This window comes from Mustela putorius, unplaced genomic scaffold, assembly GCF_011764305.1.
Source record: "Mustela putorius furo isolate JIRA1106 unplaced genomic scaffold, ASM1176430v1.1 tig00003909_pilon_pilon_pilon, whole genome shotgun sequence".
NCBI classification, from domain to species: domain Eukaryota; kingdom Metazoa; phylum Chordata; class Mammalia; order Carnivora; family Mustelidae; genus Mustela; species Mustela putorius.
In genome coordinates this window covers 41734913-41748766 of record NW_025422057.1, presented here as the reverse complement: position 1 = coordinate 41748766, position 13854 = coordinate 41734913, and the positions used below count along the sequence as shown (strand labels likewise).

At 57.7% G+C, this 13854-nt stretch overlaps 1 protein-coding gene across 7 annotated transcripts; it reads right to left on the bottom strand.

Moving 5' to 3' along the window:
- Window positions 1-220: 220 nt before the first annotated feature.
- On the bottom strand, window positions 221-9220 carry LOC101690988 (synaptotagmin-15). 7 transcript variants are annotated; one of them, XM_004765813.3, is made up of 8 exons: window positions 8786-9214; window positions 7650-8228; window positions 7041-7183; window positions 5590-5885; window positions 3874-4044; window positions 3173-3293; window positions 2022-2201; window positions 221-1567 (listed from the first exon to the last, which is right to left on the bottom strand). In XM_004765813.3, the coding sequence occupies exons 2-8, from the start codon at window positions 8072-8074 to the stop codon at window positions 1425-1427; spliced, it is 1479 nt and encodes a 492-aa protein (XP_004765870.1). In that variant the 5' UTR covers window positions 8075-8228; window positions 8786-9214; the 3' UTR covers window positions 221-1424. The 7 variants fall into 7 exon arrangements, with proteins under 7 accessions (XP_004765870.1, XP_012918613.1, XP_004765869.1 ...); XM_013063159.2 differs by having other exon boundaries at window positions 7650-8220; XM_004765812.3 differs by having other exon boundaries at window positions 7650-8217.
- Between the last annotated feature and the right edge of the window lie 4634 nt (window positions 9221-13854).

Below are 13854 nucleotides of genomic sequence, written 5' to 3'. Positions count from 1 at the left end.
CGGGTGAAATGGAAACCATTCTAGGTTAGTAGCCTGCTAGACACACAGAGAGAATGTGTGTGCTCTGATGCTATTAGCAATGACTGGAGTGTGGGCTTTGTTGGAATGTGTGTGTGAAATAAGTGTGTGAAATTCTGTCTGTACGGACCACTGCCAGGTAAAGCTTGTCTTTGTGCATGGACAGAGATCGGGAGTGAGATCGAAGAGGCACACTCGAGTATAATGCTCACTACTTTCTTTTGCTGAAGTTGTTCACTGCGTAAGAGATGAGACGGGTTTGAAGTTGGTTCCAGGTATACGGTCACAGTGCATTGACCCCACAAGTTCAAAAGCATGTGGGGGAAAATACAAGCTACCCGTTCAGTAACAGTGATAAACACAGTAAAGGCTCATTACCCTGAAGACAGTGTCATGGGGAGGTGATGACCGGGATTTGTGCGGACTCTCAACTCGATGAGCCTCACGTGGGCACCTGTCACAACACAGTCATTCTAATGAAATCGCTGGGTTTACAGGGAAAGCTCTCAGCCCTGGGGGCTGCGCTTTGGCTGCGTGCTTTCGCCATTTCTTGCCCAAAGTGAGTTGTGCAAGCTGAACGCTGTCAACCAGGGTGACCACAGAAACCCGTAGGACAGCCAGCTGGAAGACCAGGGGTGTGAGGCTTGGGTTCTGGGGAGGACGGGCCGTGGGCAGGATGTGACATGGCCCTGGGAGGGACCCAACACAGGTGAGGGCCTCCTCCTGGTACAGGGAGTGGATGTCCACTTGGTGGGCAGTGTTCTTCCCCAGGCCTGAAGCCGGCGAGTCTCGATCCCTGAGAGCTTTCTCTCCCGAGCTGTAGACACGCTGTGCTGCGCAGGCATCTGGGGGCTGTTCCATTCCAATGTGTCCAACCCCCACCCCAACTTTCAGACGGGACTCTTTATTGTGGGCCAGCTGGAATCAGCTCTTTGGGCACCCCCACCCCCCACAATTTCCCCAGAGCAGTTTGTTTTCTCTGCTTGGCGGGAGGCAGGAAGACCACAGCTGAGACACTGTGCCCGTCCAGCACAGACCTACCGTCAGCTTTCCAGAATGGTGGAGCCCGGGTCTCTGCTCAGCACACACAGCTCTGCTATCACTGAATAGAACAGTTCTTCTGAAGGCCTGAGATCCCAGTCCAGATGGGGACTGTGCTGACCATGGTTTGGGACTCGCAGACCAGGCAGCAGCACGGCGTCTCTGAGGCTGGCAGGTGGTGGCCAGCCATGCTGCTGACCCGGCTGGAGCTCGCTGGTCCCTCTTCTCTCCTGCCTCTCAGCACACACGCTGCCCTGGCTCAGGCCGCCCTGGCAGCCCAAGGAGATGCTGGCCCGACCGTCCAGGCTCGTGGCTGCCACGGGGGAGGGCAGGCTCCGGAGGCAGAACGGAGGTCCTGAGCCGAGTCAGGGCTCAGGGGTGGGACAGAGCGCGTGCCAGCGCTTCACCAGCTCCTTGGGCTTGCTGAGCATCGCATTCCAGTGCTCCAGCTGTCTGCCTCGGGCGTACATGTAGGGGCCCACCACCACCCGGCCCAGCTGGTGGCTGTCTGTGGGGGAGGGAAAAACGCTGTCATTCTCCAGAGCACAGAAGCCACCCAACTTGGGCAGTACCCCCAGTGCCTTCTCTTTCCCTGTCTCACTCTTCCTCTCAGAAGCCAGAGCTAGCCGCTCCCTCTTGAAGCAGGAGCAGGCAGCCCCCAAAGGGTCCTGGCTTTGCTCTGGAACTAAAGATGGGGGAGAAGGGAGCCCAAGTGGAGAGCCAGCAGAAGCCACCCTTTGACCTCTCCGTACGTTGCCACGGAGAGACAAACTGAGCAAAGATGGGTGTGAATCTCGGCTCTCCTACTCTCAAGCTCTGTGTCCCTGGGCATGTATCTCAGCCTCTCTGAGTTCTAGTTGCCCTAGGCAGAGAACAGAAACCTCTCTCTGTGGGTCTACTGCTTGAACGCTCTTCCTGTGCCCATGTCCCAAAGAGCCTGGGGGGTGGGGGAGCAGCCTTACTCTCCCCTCTGGTGCTCTGCAGCACGGTCAGGCTGAGGCTGGCAGTGTCCAGCTCCGCAGGATCGGCCTTGAAGCTGAAAGTCTCGCTGTACACGGGGTTGGCTGAGCCCAGCACCGCCGAAGTCTTCTTGCACTTGACAAACTTGTTGTGGTTCATCAGAGACACTTTGACAAACACACCTAAGGGGCAGGGCATACAGTGGGCTGGGCTGGGAGGGAGAGGCAGGGTCCAGCCTCTGGCCTGTGGGAGGTCTGGCTGGGAGGCCACACGCCCACCTTGGGCATCAGACCCCTTCTGCTGCAGCCAGAGGGCAACAATTACAAGAGGAAACAGGGACAATTAGTGTATGGGCTTACACCCGAGGAAATACTTGGCTCCCTTCCATCTCCTTCCTCTGTGCCTCCCGAGTGCATCATGGCTCCGCTGGCCCTTGCTTCCCAGAGCCTGACTGGCTCCCTGGAGCTCCTCAAGCACCTTCTTCTTCAGAGGGTCAAGGTTTTGGGGGTGGGGTTCACATGAATTTTAGATCCATGGTGGAAGGTTGAATGACAACTTGCTTATGGTGACCCAGATGTGGAGACACACAGGGGTCTGATAGCTACCACTCTGCTTGCGGGGCCGGGGGGCGGGCGTTGGGGGTTCATAGGGCAGGACATTTCGGTGAGCCAGAGCAGGGACTCCACTCCTCCAGCTGCTGGGTTCTGGGCGCCCAGAGGAAGCAGAGCACTGCGCTCCCTGTCAGCCTGAAGCGTCTCCTTTCTGCCCAGTGTCCTGCCTGGTGTACAGGGAGCCTGCCCAGGGGGCAGTGGGGCAGGGGGTCTGGCCCCGGAGGAAGTGGAATCCTTCACGGAAGGGCAGAGGTGGAGGAGGAGGGACAGAACCTTTACGGAGCCAAGATGCTGCCTTGGGAAAGGAGAGGGGAGGACTTGGTCTTGGGGGATGTTAGGGGTCTTGGTGGAGGCCAAGGGGATACAGTCTTGGGTTCAATAGAAGGAAGTGGCTTCCCACATCACAGCCGTCCACAGAGGGTAGTGAGCACTCCATGGTGGGCCACAGGCAGGCAGAAACTGAAGGGCCAGAGGAAGGGGTCAGACTCCAGCCCAGGCCACAAGCTCACTGGACAGGGCCCGCCCTGCAAAGGAAAACTTACTGACGAAACTCGTGTCCTCCTGGAGCTGGAGGCCCTTGGCTCGCAGCACGACCACAGTCAGGCGACACAGGCAGTCATTGTAGCTGAGACAGAACTGCAGGTCTCCAAACTCGGAGGGAGGCTGGAGAGGCCCGGAGGAAAGCATCCCTGTCACTCAGCAGGTGCTGGAGAGGCTGCGGTATCTGGCCTCCTCCCAGCAGTCAGGCTCTGGTCCTGGGTTACACACCCATGGTGTCTCCTTTCAGCCCAACGGCATTTTACGGATGGGGAAACTGAGGTCTGGACAGTGGAAAGGGCTTGCTGAAGCTCACACAGTAGTGAGTGTCAGAGCTGAGGGTTCAAACCCAGGTCTAGGGGATTCCAAAGCCTTTTTCAAGATGCCTGGGTCTTCTGAGGGGTCAGGAGAAGAGAGGGCAAGCCTGGTCCATTTGGGGTATCACCTTTCACAGGTGTCTGATATGGAAGGGAATCAAGTTGATCCAGGTAATCTGGTCTCCAGGGCAAAAGAACCTCAGGCCACCTTTCCTTGCCCAAGGGTAGCTCTGCCCTGCCCCCTGGTCCCAGGCCGCTCCAGCCCAGTTTCATGACCCCAAGTCACACTTGCTTGGGTTGATGCTGGCCAGCAGGCACTGGGCCACACTGCTGGCTGCCCTTGGGGGTCTGACACACAAAAGTATATGCTTGGTGACCTTGACCTTTACCTCTCCACTCTCAGCCTCCAGGTCTCTCCAGATGACATGCGGGCAGTCACCGGCCAGGGGCTCATTTCTCAGGGGGAAGAACACCTGGCCCAGGAGCTGGTGCTTCCTCTGCCTGTCCACGTGGTACACGGAGAACCTGAGTACCCTTTGAGTGATGTTCTTGCTGGACACCTGGGAGAGATGAGGGTCTGGGCTGGGGTCAGGCGTGGAAACAGATGATGGGAGGGTGTGGTACACTGTTCTCGACACAGGAGATTTTGGTGAGAAGTGGTTCAGCCAGGAACCTGCACCCCCACCAAACCCAGACATCGTCAGGGGACCGTTCCAGTAGTGGGGACCCATCCCCCGGGGACCAGTGGCAGTGGGAACATGTGCCAGAGCCTTGCCCTGCAGAGTGAGTTCAAGGACCAACAGTGTCTACCCCTCCCCTGGACCTTATTAGAAATACAGGACATGGGGCCCCACCTCAGGCCCATGAAGGAAATCCACCATTTAACAGAACCTCCAAGTGATCTGCCTGCACATAAAAATGTGAGAAGTCCCCCACCGGAGCCCAGGGAACCTGCCCGGCTCTGCCGTCTGAGTTGGGCACCCCAGACCTCTCTCCGAGACTCAGTCTCCTCACCTGAAATAGTTCCTACTCTCTGAGTTGTAAAACCCCAAACACAGTGTTAACCCTGTGGCAGATGCTCAGTTAATACAGATTTTCTTCTCTTCCTCGTCTCCTTCTCCTTCCCCCTCAAAGAACAGAGAGGCCAGGATCAAGTTGGGGTGGGGACTGGTCAGGGAAGCGATGAGCAAACAGAAACAAGTTTGTGAACACGCTGCGTGGCCACGCTGGGCAGCACGGCTACATGTCTTGGCTTTTTACGTTCTGAGGAGAACAAGGTCACCTGTGAACACCCGCAGCCTTGACCCCCCAGCAAAACAGGCGGGATCTGGGCCCCATGCCAGCTCTCCATGCAGCTCCAGCTCTCGGGCCCAGAAGAAGGCAAGAATTCAGGCTCTGACCTCAGCAATCACCCTCTTCCCGGATGCTGAACGGCCTCTCCTCACCTTGCCAGCCAGCCTACTGCCTGGCTCTTGAAAATGTTTGTCCAAGGCCTCAAGGCAGCTCTTGATGCCTGGTTTCCCATCAGGGCCCCCAGTCACCTGCTTAGACTCCCAGGCCCCTGTGGGCTTGGCTCAGTGCCCTGACAGCCTCTGCACCTGCAGACCATGAGCCGGCCTGTTCTCAGGGCAGCCAAGGCAGCACGGGCTGCACGATGGCTCTTGGACCCTGCACTGGCCTCCGACACACTAGGCGAGTTCCTGCCCCCGCTCTAAGGGAGCGTGGGGGTCTCACCCTCTGCCTTTCTTGGATAACCTTGCCAGAAACCCCCTAAGGCTCCAGGGCTTTGGACTGCTTCTCCAGAGCCTCGTGGGCCAGAGCCTGGCATCCAGTAGGTGGTCTGAGGATGTGTTTTCTCTTTCTCTCCTCCAGGCACCCCTGAAACAGGGAGCCCAGCCCTCTACCCCTCACCTCCCTCGCTCGCCCCCACACCCCCCAAATAGGGCTCTTGCAGACCCTGACCTGTCCGGCAGGTAAAGTAGACCTGGTGGCAGCACGGGCCTGGGAGGCCTTCAGGGCCCTAGCTGTCACAGGAGGCTGGGGTAACCTGGACCCTGGCTGCTCCTTCCCCGGAGGCCAGACCCTATATGCTGCAGGGGTCGTACCTGGAAGATGAAGTGCTCATCAAACTGCGGGCTGGAGGTCTTGCGTTTGGTCTTCGACTGGAGGAAGCGCCGCTCATCGGGCAGCAGGTGCAGCTTCACGAGGGGGCTGCAGCTCTCCGAGGGGGCTCGCAGCCTCCGAGCCTTGATTAAGCCCACCAACAGCCGCTCGGCATCCTGCTGATATTCCACGGAGAACCACAGCCGTCCCAGGCAGCCCTCAGGGAAGTTGGTTTCACTCTTGTCCTCCAGGAACTTATATAGATCTGGGTTGATGGTCCCCACCGTGCCTGTATTTCCTATAACACAGGGGCGGGGTGGTCTGCCAGGCCCGAGGAAGACAGGGACAGTGGTGGGAGGTGGATAGCAAGCTCTGGGCTTCATCGCCTGAGCTTCTTCTTGCCTGAGCTTCCAGGAGACAGTTCTCTGGCTTCTCCTTACCACATCCTACCCACACCCTTCTCTAGACTGGACACAGCCCCTCTCTCTAGGACTACTCCTCCAGGAAGCCTGCCAGCACTAAGGCATGGTATATCCAGTCCTGCTCCCCTCTGAGGCCCCCAAAAGAGTGCCCATTTAACTCCAACCCCTAGGTCAGGGCCTGCTTGGTGGGGGGGACCCAGTGCCCAGCTCTTGGCCTGGCTCCTGTCCATGGGGTCCACAGGATGTCTCAGTGATGAAGTTTTGCCTCTTTTCTTCCTCTTCAAATTAGAGGGGACTAGCTGATCCCTTCTGGTTCCTGGGAAGGTATCTTGGGAGGTCTTCAGAGCAAAGCGGTAGGCAGAAAGCTGTGTGCTCGGCTCCTACCACTTGCCCTCTGGATCACGCAACCTATCAGCCTAGAACAAAACTCATTGAGCGCTCTGGGTTCTAATCCCAGACCTGTTGCTTACTGCCTCTGTGACCTTGAGCAGGGCACTCTTAACTTTCCGAGCCTCTGTTTATGAATGTGTAAGACGGGGCAAGGATCTCTTCCCCCACAGAGGCATGGGGTGAGGTAGGTCTAAGGCCACAACGGCACCTGAGGCCAGATCTGGCACAAGCTGGGGGTGCAGCAGGCATTCGGTAAACCCAAGTACCTGGAAAGAGTGGTCACTGGGCAACTCTTTTCAACGGAAACCAGAAAACTCTGCCCAGAGCACTAGGATTGCAAGGAAAATGGCATTACTGCTGAGACCCAGCAGAGCCCAACCAACAGCCACCTTGCTTCTGCTTCACTCCTGTGGTCCAGCCTAGGGGGGTGGGCTTGCTGCCTAAATTCTGCCCCCAGGAGGCCAGTGGTGTGGGCTTTCCCCATGTATCACAGTCCTGGTGGTCTCTGCCCCCAGAATAAGCGGACCTGGTCACGGAGGGCACTACCGGAGGGCTGCTGGTCCCGGCGGTTTTCCAGAACCAGGCCCGTGAAAGCAAATGGGCCCACCCTGGCCTGAACAGACCCTGACCCCAGCACTCACCAACGCTGCCACTGGAGAGGCGGGGCAGGAACTCTGAGGAGAGGCAAGGGTCCTGTGGGGCCTGGGCCCACTCTCCACGGTGTAGGGGTACCCAGTCTTGGTCTTGAAGGGAAGGAGGCACCACGAACGGCACACCTGGAGGCCTGTCCCGAGGTGGGGAGATGATATACATATTGGTGGCCAGTGACCGTTGTGGCCTCCTTGTGCTCAGCCCATAGGGGTTGAGGGCTGGAGGCTGGGGGAAGAAAAAACAGCAGGAGCCAGGAGGAGGCAAGAGCACTATTTTCTGGGTCCACATTCCCCCACCATCCCCCCACCAAAGCTAACAGCTATGCCCATCTGCAGCCAGTGGAGACTTGCTGAAGGAGCACTGCTTCCGGAGTCATTCTGCCCGGACTCAAATGCCTGTTCTGGCACTTACTAGGCCTGCTTTATGTCCTCTGGGTCTGTTTTCTTATCTGGAAAATGAGCCTCACAATGCCTGTCCCAGAGCTTGTCGTGATGATTCTGGGGTTGCTTTGTAGCATGGTAATGGCATAGAGGAGGAGCCCCACAAAATAGACTTTCCTCCCTACCCCCCACCAAGGGAAACTCCACATCCTGCCTCACCTGCTTGTCTGCGTCCTGGCAGGTGGGGGGTAGAGCTTGCCCCCCTGTACGCTGGAGGCAGTGGTGCTCCCTGGCAGCTCCTCATAGGTGGACAGGGTCCGAAGCTTCTTCCAGAGACAACAGCTCACCCAGATCAGCAACAGTAGCAGCAGCAACGCCCCAGCGAGGCCCCCAACTACCAGGGCCACCTTCTCTGGGGGCAGAGACCACCCGGATTGTGATGCCAGGGGGAAAGGCACTCCCCCTCGCACCGCTGGCCTGCAGGGGGTAGGGGGCAGAATGTGGGCAGCAACCCCACCCCCTGGGTTGGACTCCAGAACTGACACAGAAGCAGGCTTCCTGTTGCTTTGGAAAGCGGCAGGCCTTGGGCTTGAGATTCTGGCTGAAATGAACCATTTTCTCATGCTCCTGATGAGACATTCCATCTGCTTTCACCAGAACCTTTATCTTTCCAGGTTTCCGGTTCAGCCTTGAAGGTAAGCTTGAGTGTGGCCATTCTGTACTTACAGGAAGCCCAGGAAGGGATGATGCCCTGGTTTGCAATCCCTGTCCTTTTTGGTCCTGGGGCCTGCTGAGAGACTGGGCTCGTGTTTGAATTCTGTAACGTTCTCTAAAACCCAATCCTTTTCCTCAACCCTCTATCAAGATGAAGCCACTTAGGGGGGATCAGTTGAAGACAACGGAAAGGAGTGTCGATGAGGAAGGGCGCAGTAGGTGCGAGAAACAGAGACACAAGGACAGCTGACTGCCTGCACCCCATCATTTGAGGGGGCCTGGCCGGATCCACTCGCGTTCAGCGCCGGCTGAGAGCACCGAGACGCTCGTTCCCAGGCGCCGGCTGCCCTCCAAGGACAAAGAAGGTGCCTGCTTTACGTCACTGTGGACAAGGGGCTTCTGGCATAGGGTCTGGAGCGAGGGGACTGGTGAGAAGGCCAGATCCCCACACTTTCTGCCTCGCAACCGTCTGGGAGCAGTCTCCCTCTCCACTTCACCCTCGCCCCGCGCTAGGAGCCACGGGCAGGGTACGGGCTGCGCCTGGGGCGCAGGCCGGGAGAGGCAAAGTGCGGCCACGGCTGGGGATGGGCAGGGGGCCCGGATGCAGCGCTGGGCGCGAGGGTACGGCGAGGGGCACTTACCCGCCATGGGACTGCTCGGGCCGGCTGTAGGGGCCGGGGCGCACGTATCTCCGCGCCTCCAGCCTCTGCGGGGCAGGCTTTTAAGGCCCGGCGGGGGCCGTCGGGAGGGCGCGGGGGCGGTCCCTGGTCTCGCTGGGCTCTGGCTACAGACCGCGGGTCTGGGAGCCAACCCCCGGACTCCGCAGCTCCGCCCCGGCCAGGCTCGCCAGAGTGGAGCCCCTGGTGCGTGCCCGGAAACTGCAGGGCTCCAGGCTGGGCGGCACGGGGCGCCCGGGGCTCCCAGCAGCTCGGGTGGGGTGGGGTGCGAGGGCCCCCCGCTCCGGGAGTGTAGGGTGAGAGGGCCCCCGGCTAAGGCCTTGGCCGCCGCGTCTGATGGAGGGCTCAGCACCCGAACCTTCACGCCGGCCTGCCTGGTCAAGCCACTTTTAGGTCTAGGAGTGCGCGTGCACCTTCCGCGGCCCCCCGCAGCGTGAGGTCCCCCCCCCCCCGTACACCCCCGCTCCGGCCCGGCGCCCATCCGCATTCCTGGGGCCTGCCCAGCTCCCAGGGCGGACTCTCCTCTCCGGGTCCCCGTGGCTCGCGCTGCGGCGATGAAGTTCACTCGTCCACCGTCGCAGCACACAAAATAACGAGGCTTTGGAGAGCCCTGGTTCTGCAGCAGGCCCTCCGACAACGACTCTGGGTTCCGACTCTGCTCCCCACCCACCAGCTGTGCCACTTGGGACAATTTCCTTCAGCACCCCGGGCTCTCTGTCCTCAGTTGGGTTAGCAATAGTACTCCCTCTGGATGGAAGTATGTAATGGATATGGCTTAGAATGGTGACTTAGCCTGAGGGTGTGGGGTTGGGGGTGCACAGAGCCTGCCACCCACTACTGTGGTGATTTTGTGGCTCAGGGTGGAGTCGTCTGGATCCCCTCGACACCCGAAACCCTTGTTATTATCAGAGCGCAGGGGCAGTGCAGTTGAGACTACTGAACGCAGCCTTCGCGGGTGGCTGGAGGAAAGGCCCTGCAGTTCCTCTGCCCGCTCCCTCTTGCGCCCCATCCACATGCACCTTCTTGGGGCCGCACGCAGCGGTCCCTGAGGAGCGCTCTGGGGCGGGGAGCAAGGGTGGGGTGGGGGAGCATCTGAAACCTCGAGGCTGCATCTGTAGTTGGCAACTGAAAGAAATATATGTGTGTGGGGAGGGAGGGTCGGTCTTGTAGTACAGCCTTGAAGGTCATGTCCAAAGAGCAACTCTGGGCCCTGCTCCTGCCTGGCACCTATGCCTATCACATGGTAGGGAGAAGGCTGAGTAGACTAGACAGGGTTGGGGGGGGGTTGGAGGGTGGGGTGGGAGTGTGGGGGAGGGGGAAGGGGGGGGTCCTCCAGGCTGTCAGTGTGCAGCTCTGTCCTGCCCCCAGTGCCGGTTGACTTGAGGCACGATGGGTGGTGAACTGGGGTCCCCCTCCTTTCCCAGGGGTGGGCAGTTACTTTCTTCCCGTGGTCAGGTGAGAAAGGGGTCCCTGCATCTCTACCCAGTAGGGCCTCTCTCTACTCTCCACCCCCGAAGACTGCTAGGAGCCTGGTGGAGGCAGGGCATTTCCTTTTCCCACCTTTCCCCTCCTGCAAATCCTGTTGGTGTCTGGAGAACCTGGGGCTCTAACCTTTGCTTCTGCTCAGCTGAGGATGCTGATGACATCTCGGGAAGTGGGGTCTGGGTCCCCCTCAAAGCCTCCTCATCTTTCTCCTCAGGTCTGAGTTGCATGTCAGTTTTCTGTTAGTTAAAAACAATGTAGTGTCTTGCAGCCTGAAGTCAGAAGACTGAAAGAGATCTGCAGGGCTGCCTTCGTTCTGGAGACTGGGGAGAAAATCCATTTCCTATCTTTTCCTGGCTTCTAGAAGCTGCTTGTAAGTGGCCCCTTCCTTTGTCTTCAAAGGGGCAGCAGCATTTTCTAATCTCTCTGAATCTTTATCATATTTGTTATTTTTAATTATTTATTTATTTTGAGAGAGAGAGTGAGCGAGCATGAGCATGGGGAAGGGCAGAGGGAGAGAAAGAATCGTAAGCAGACTCCCTGCTGAGCACAGAGCCTGATGCAGGGCTCAATCTCACAACTCTGAGATCATGACCTGAGCTGAAAGCAAGAGCTGGACGCCCAACTGACTGATCCACCCAGGTGTCCCAATCCTTGTCACTGTCACATCTAAGTAGATCTGACTCCCTCTTATAAGGTGATTAGGTGGGGCCTGCCCAGAAAATCCAGGGTAATCGTCCCACCTCAAGATCTTTACTTTAATCACTTCTTCAAGGTCCCCTTTGCCATGTCAGGTAACCCATTCCCAGGTCCCAAGCACTGGGACGTGGACATCGTTGGAGCCATCTCCATGACTGGCCCCAAGCTGCGTGAGTGGGTGCTTCTGGAAGAGGGAATGTTTTGTAGCCAGTCTGGAGGTGTCAGGTCCAGAGCTGCCCATCCTCCCCCAGCCCCATGCTCTGCTTTCCAAGGCCTCCAAGACCCCTTTCCAGGTCTCCTTTCCTCACCATCCACATCCAAGCATGGCCTGCTTCTGCCAGCTCTTCCTCCTCTGTCCAACTCCATCACCACCAAACACTCCCGCCTGGTCTCTGCCATAACCAGCCCGGAACACAGCATCCAATTCCTGTCTGAATCTTCAGATTCAACCCTATCCCCCCTCCTCCACTATGTCTTCCAGGATCTCCTCCCCATTCTCAGCCACCCAGATGCTCCCCCACCTCCATCTGTCTGTAGCGCTTAGTGCCTGTGACCATCACCCCACCTCACTCTCCCTAGCAGACCAGGACTTCATAAAGGCAGGGAGCCATGTCTTTCTCAGCTCAGCATCCCAACGTCAGCCTCTGGGGCCGAGGCTGTGCTGAATGGTGGAAGAAAGGCTTGCACCCCGAGGATGAGCTGCCCCCTGGCTTCTGCCAGTGTCATCCATGCATCACACACATCCCAGGCCCACACTCTGGGGCCGGCCAGGAGCTCTTGACCTTGCCCTGGAACCTGGCTGTGGGGTCTTGCTGTCACGTTGCTAGCTCAGCCTGCGAGCACCTTACCCATGCAACCAGCCCCCCGGATTTTCAGTCTTTTTTCCTCCACTGGAAGATGAAAGCAGGTGTTGGGGGGGTGTGAGTTCACCTTTCTTGTTCCTCCTTATGTTTTGGGCACCCTGATGCTAGCTCAGTGTGCATGACCTGTTGAACCCTACCTTGTGTCAGCCCTGCATAGTTGGTCTTCTCATGAAGAAACCAAATCAAAGAAGTTCCATGGACCACCCAGTTAAGTGGGGGAGCTAGACCCAGCCCCTGGACTCCCTCTGTCCATGGCCTCTCAGGGGCCCCGAGCCCGGCTGAGCTACAGCCTGTTCACATGACAGCAGCTTCCAGGTCGAGCTGCAGCCCTGGCCCAGCTTCCTGTTTTCAGATCTCATTCCTCTCTGGGTCTCTGGGAGCTGGGAACACTGGAAAGAGCGGCAGACAGGGTTTCTCTTCTCTGTGGCCAAAAGGAAGTCCTATTTCAACTGGCAAAAGCATTCCTGAGAAAGGCTGCAGGAAGTCCAAGTGTTTTAAAGGCCTGCAAATGCCTGCAGGTGATTAATAATTCAGTGCAATGGGTGATTCATGAGAAAGGCCACTTTCAATTAACCTTAAGAATCAGCCCGTCTGAGGAAGTGTCATCTCTCGTCACCTAGGAACAGAGAGACTAGAGCAGGATAAAGGCCATGTCAAGAACCCCGTGGAAGACTGTGTTGCTCACAGTTATGTAAACTCCACCCTGGTCAGCCCAGGTCCCTCTCTGTGAGATGGGGAAGGAGCCTGTCTTTTCTCTGGTTCTGTTAGATTGGCCTTACTTTCCTACCTTTGAGGAGCTTGGAGAAAGTACCTTTCCTTATCTGGTCAGAAGCTCCCTGCTTGTCCCCCACTCCACCATCCTGGCTCCAAATAGTTCCTGCGGACAAACACTCAGCGTCTCAGGATGGAGCCCGGAGCCCACGGCTCATGCCTGCCCTGCAGGGGTTTTCTCTGCTGCCCTGCCTGGCTCGTCCTTCTTCCCGCCCTTGCTTGGCAGCCTTTCTCTCTACTGGCAACAACAGCCTACCTTTTCTTTCTCCGGAACTGATTTCTCCCCTCCTTGCCCTCATGGAAGCTGATGGAAGACCATCCCACTATGTGCTTCATTCCCTGGACACAGCAATGGGTTCAGCCCTGGAATTTTTATGGAATCCATTTTTGCAGACGCTTCTTTTTTCTCAGGCCCAGAGGAAGCAGAAGGAGCTACACCTGGGGTGGGTGGGAGCACTTGTGTGGAGCAGGGTATGTGAGACAAAGCTGACATAGGAGCACAGAGCCTCAGGATACTGTCTGACCCTGGCCCTGCTGTGCCGGGAGTCATCTCTCCCCAGACAGTTCAATAAATTAAATAATTTTTTTTTAAAGCCAGTATGAGGAAATTTCTGTCACTTGCAATGAAGAGTCTTAATTAATTGTTAGCTGAGGCAGGCAATGGATGGGCGGGCAAGCACTGTGAAGTTCCTTCCCATCTCACTCAGGTGGAAAGTGAGCGACACGGACGGACGTGAGGAGTTGCCCGAGGCCACTGAGCTAGGAGGTGACTGGCTGGTCTTGACATCAGTTTTTCTAGCTCTGGGTCTCCTGATCGACCCCTCAGACAGTGCAGAAGTCAGGGATGGAGGCAAAGCTGGTCATTTCTGAATTGTCATCCCTGGCCCTGCAGCCATCCCAGGGATGGCGGGCCACTCAGGAGCGGGTCTTTTATCAGTCAAGGCTATTGCGGCCAGCCGGCAGCAGCTAATTTATTCCTCAGCGCCCTGCGCTCACCTGCGACCCCTCCAGCTTTGTTGCTAACAGCAGAACCCAGACTTTGTGGGAGCAGCTCTGTGCTGGGGCAGGGCTGCCTCTGAGCTCTCTGGGCCACGTACGGTGCTCTCAGCCTCCTAGATTTGATTGCTAGATTCTGACTTGACTAGCCTTCTTAGCAGCTGCTGGTGGCCACGTGGCAGGGCTCTAGCTGGTAAGACACGTGAGGACATCTTTCAGGGG

Coding starts and splice junctions, on each gene's coding strand:
- LOC101690988 (XM_004765813.3), bottom strand. CDS start 8,074: ATGGAATGTCTCATCAGGAGCATGAGAAAATGGTTCATTTCAGCCAGA. Junction 2,202..3,172: donor GGAGGACACGAGTTTCGTCA/GTAAGTTTTCCT, acceptor CCTGCCCCTTAG/GTGTGTTTGTCAAAGTGTCT. Junction 1,568..2,021: donor GCAGAGCACCAGAGGGGAGA/GTAAGGCTGCTC, acceptor CCTCCCCCACAG/ACAGCCACCAGCTGGGCCGG.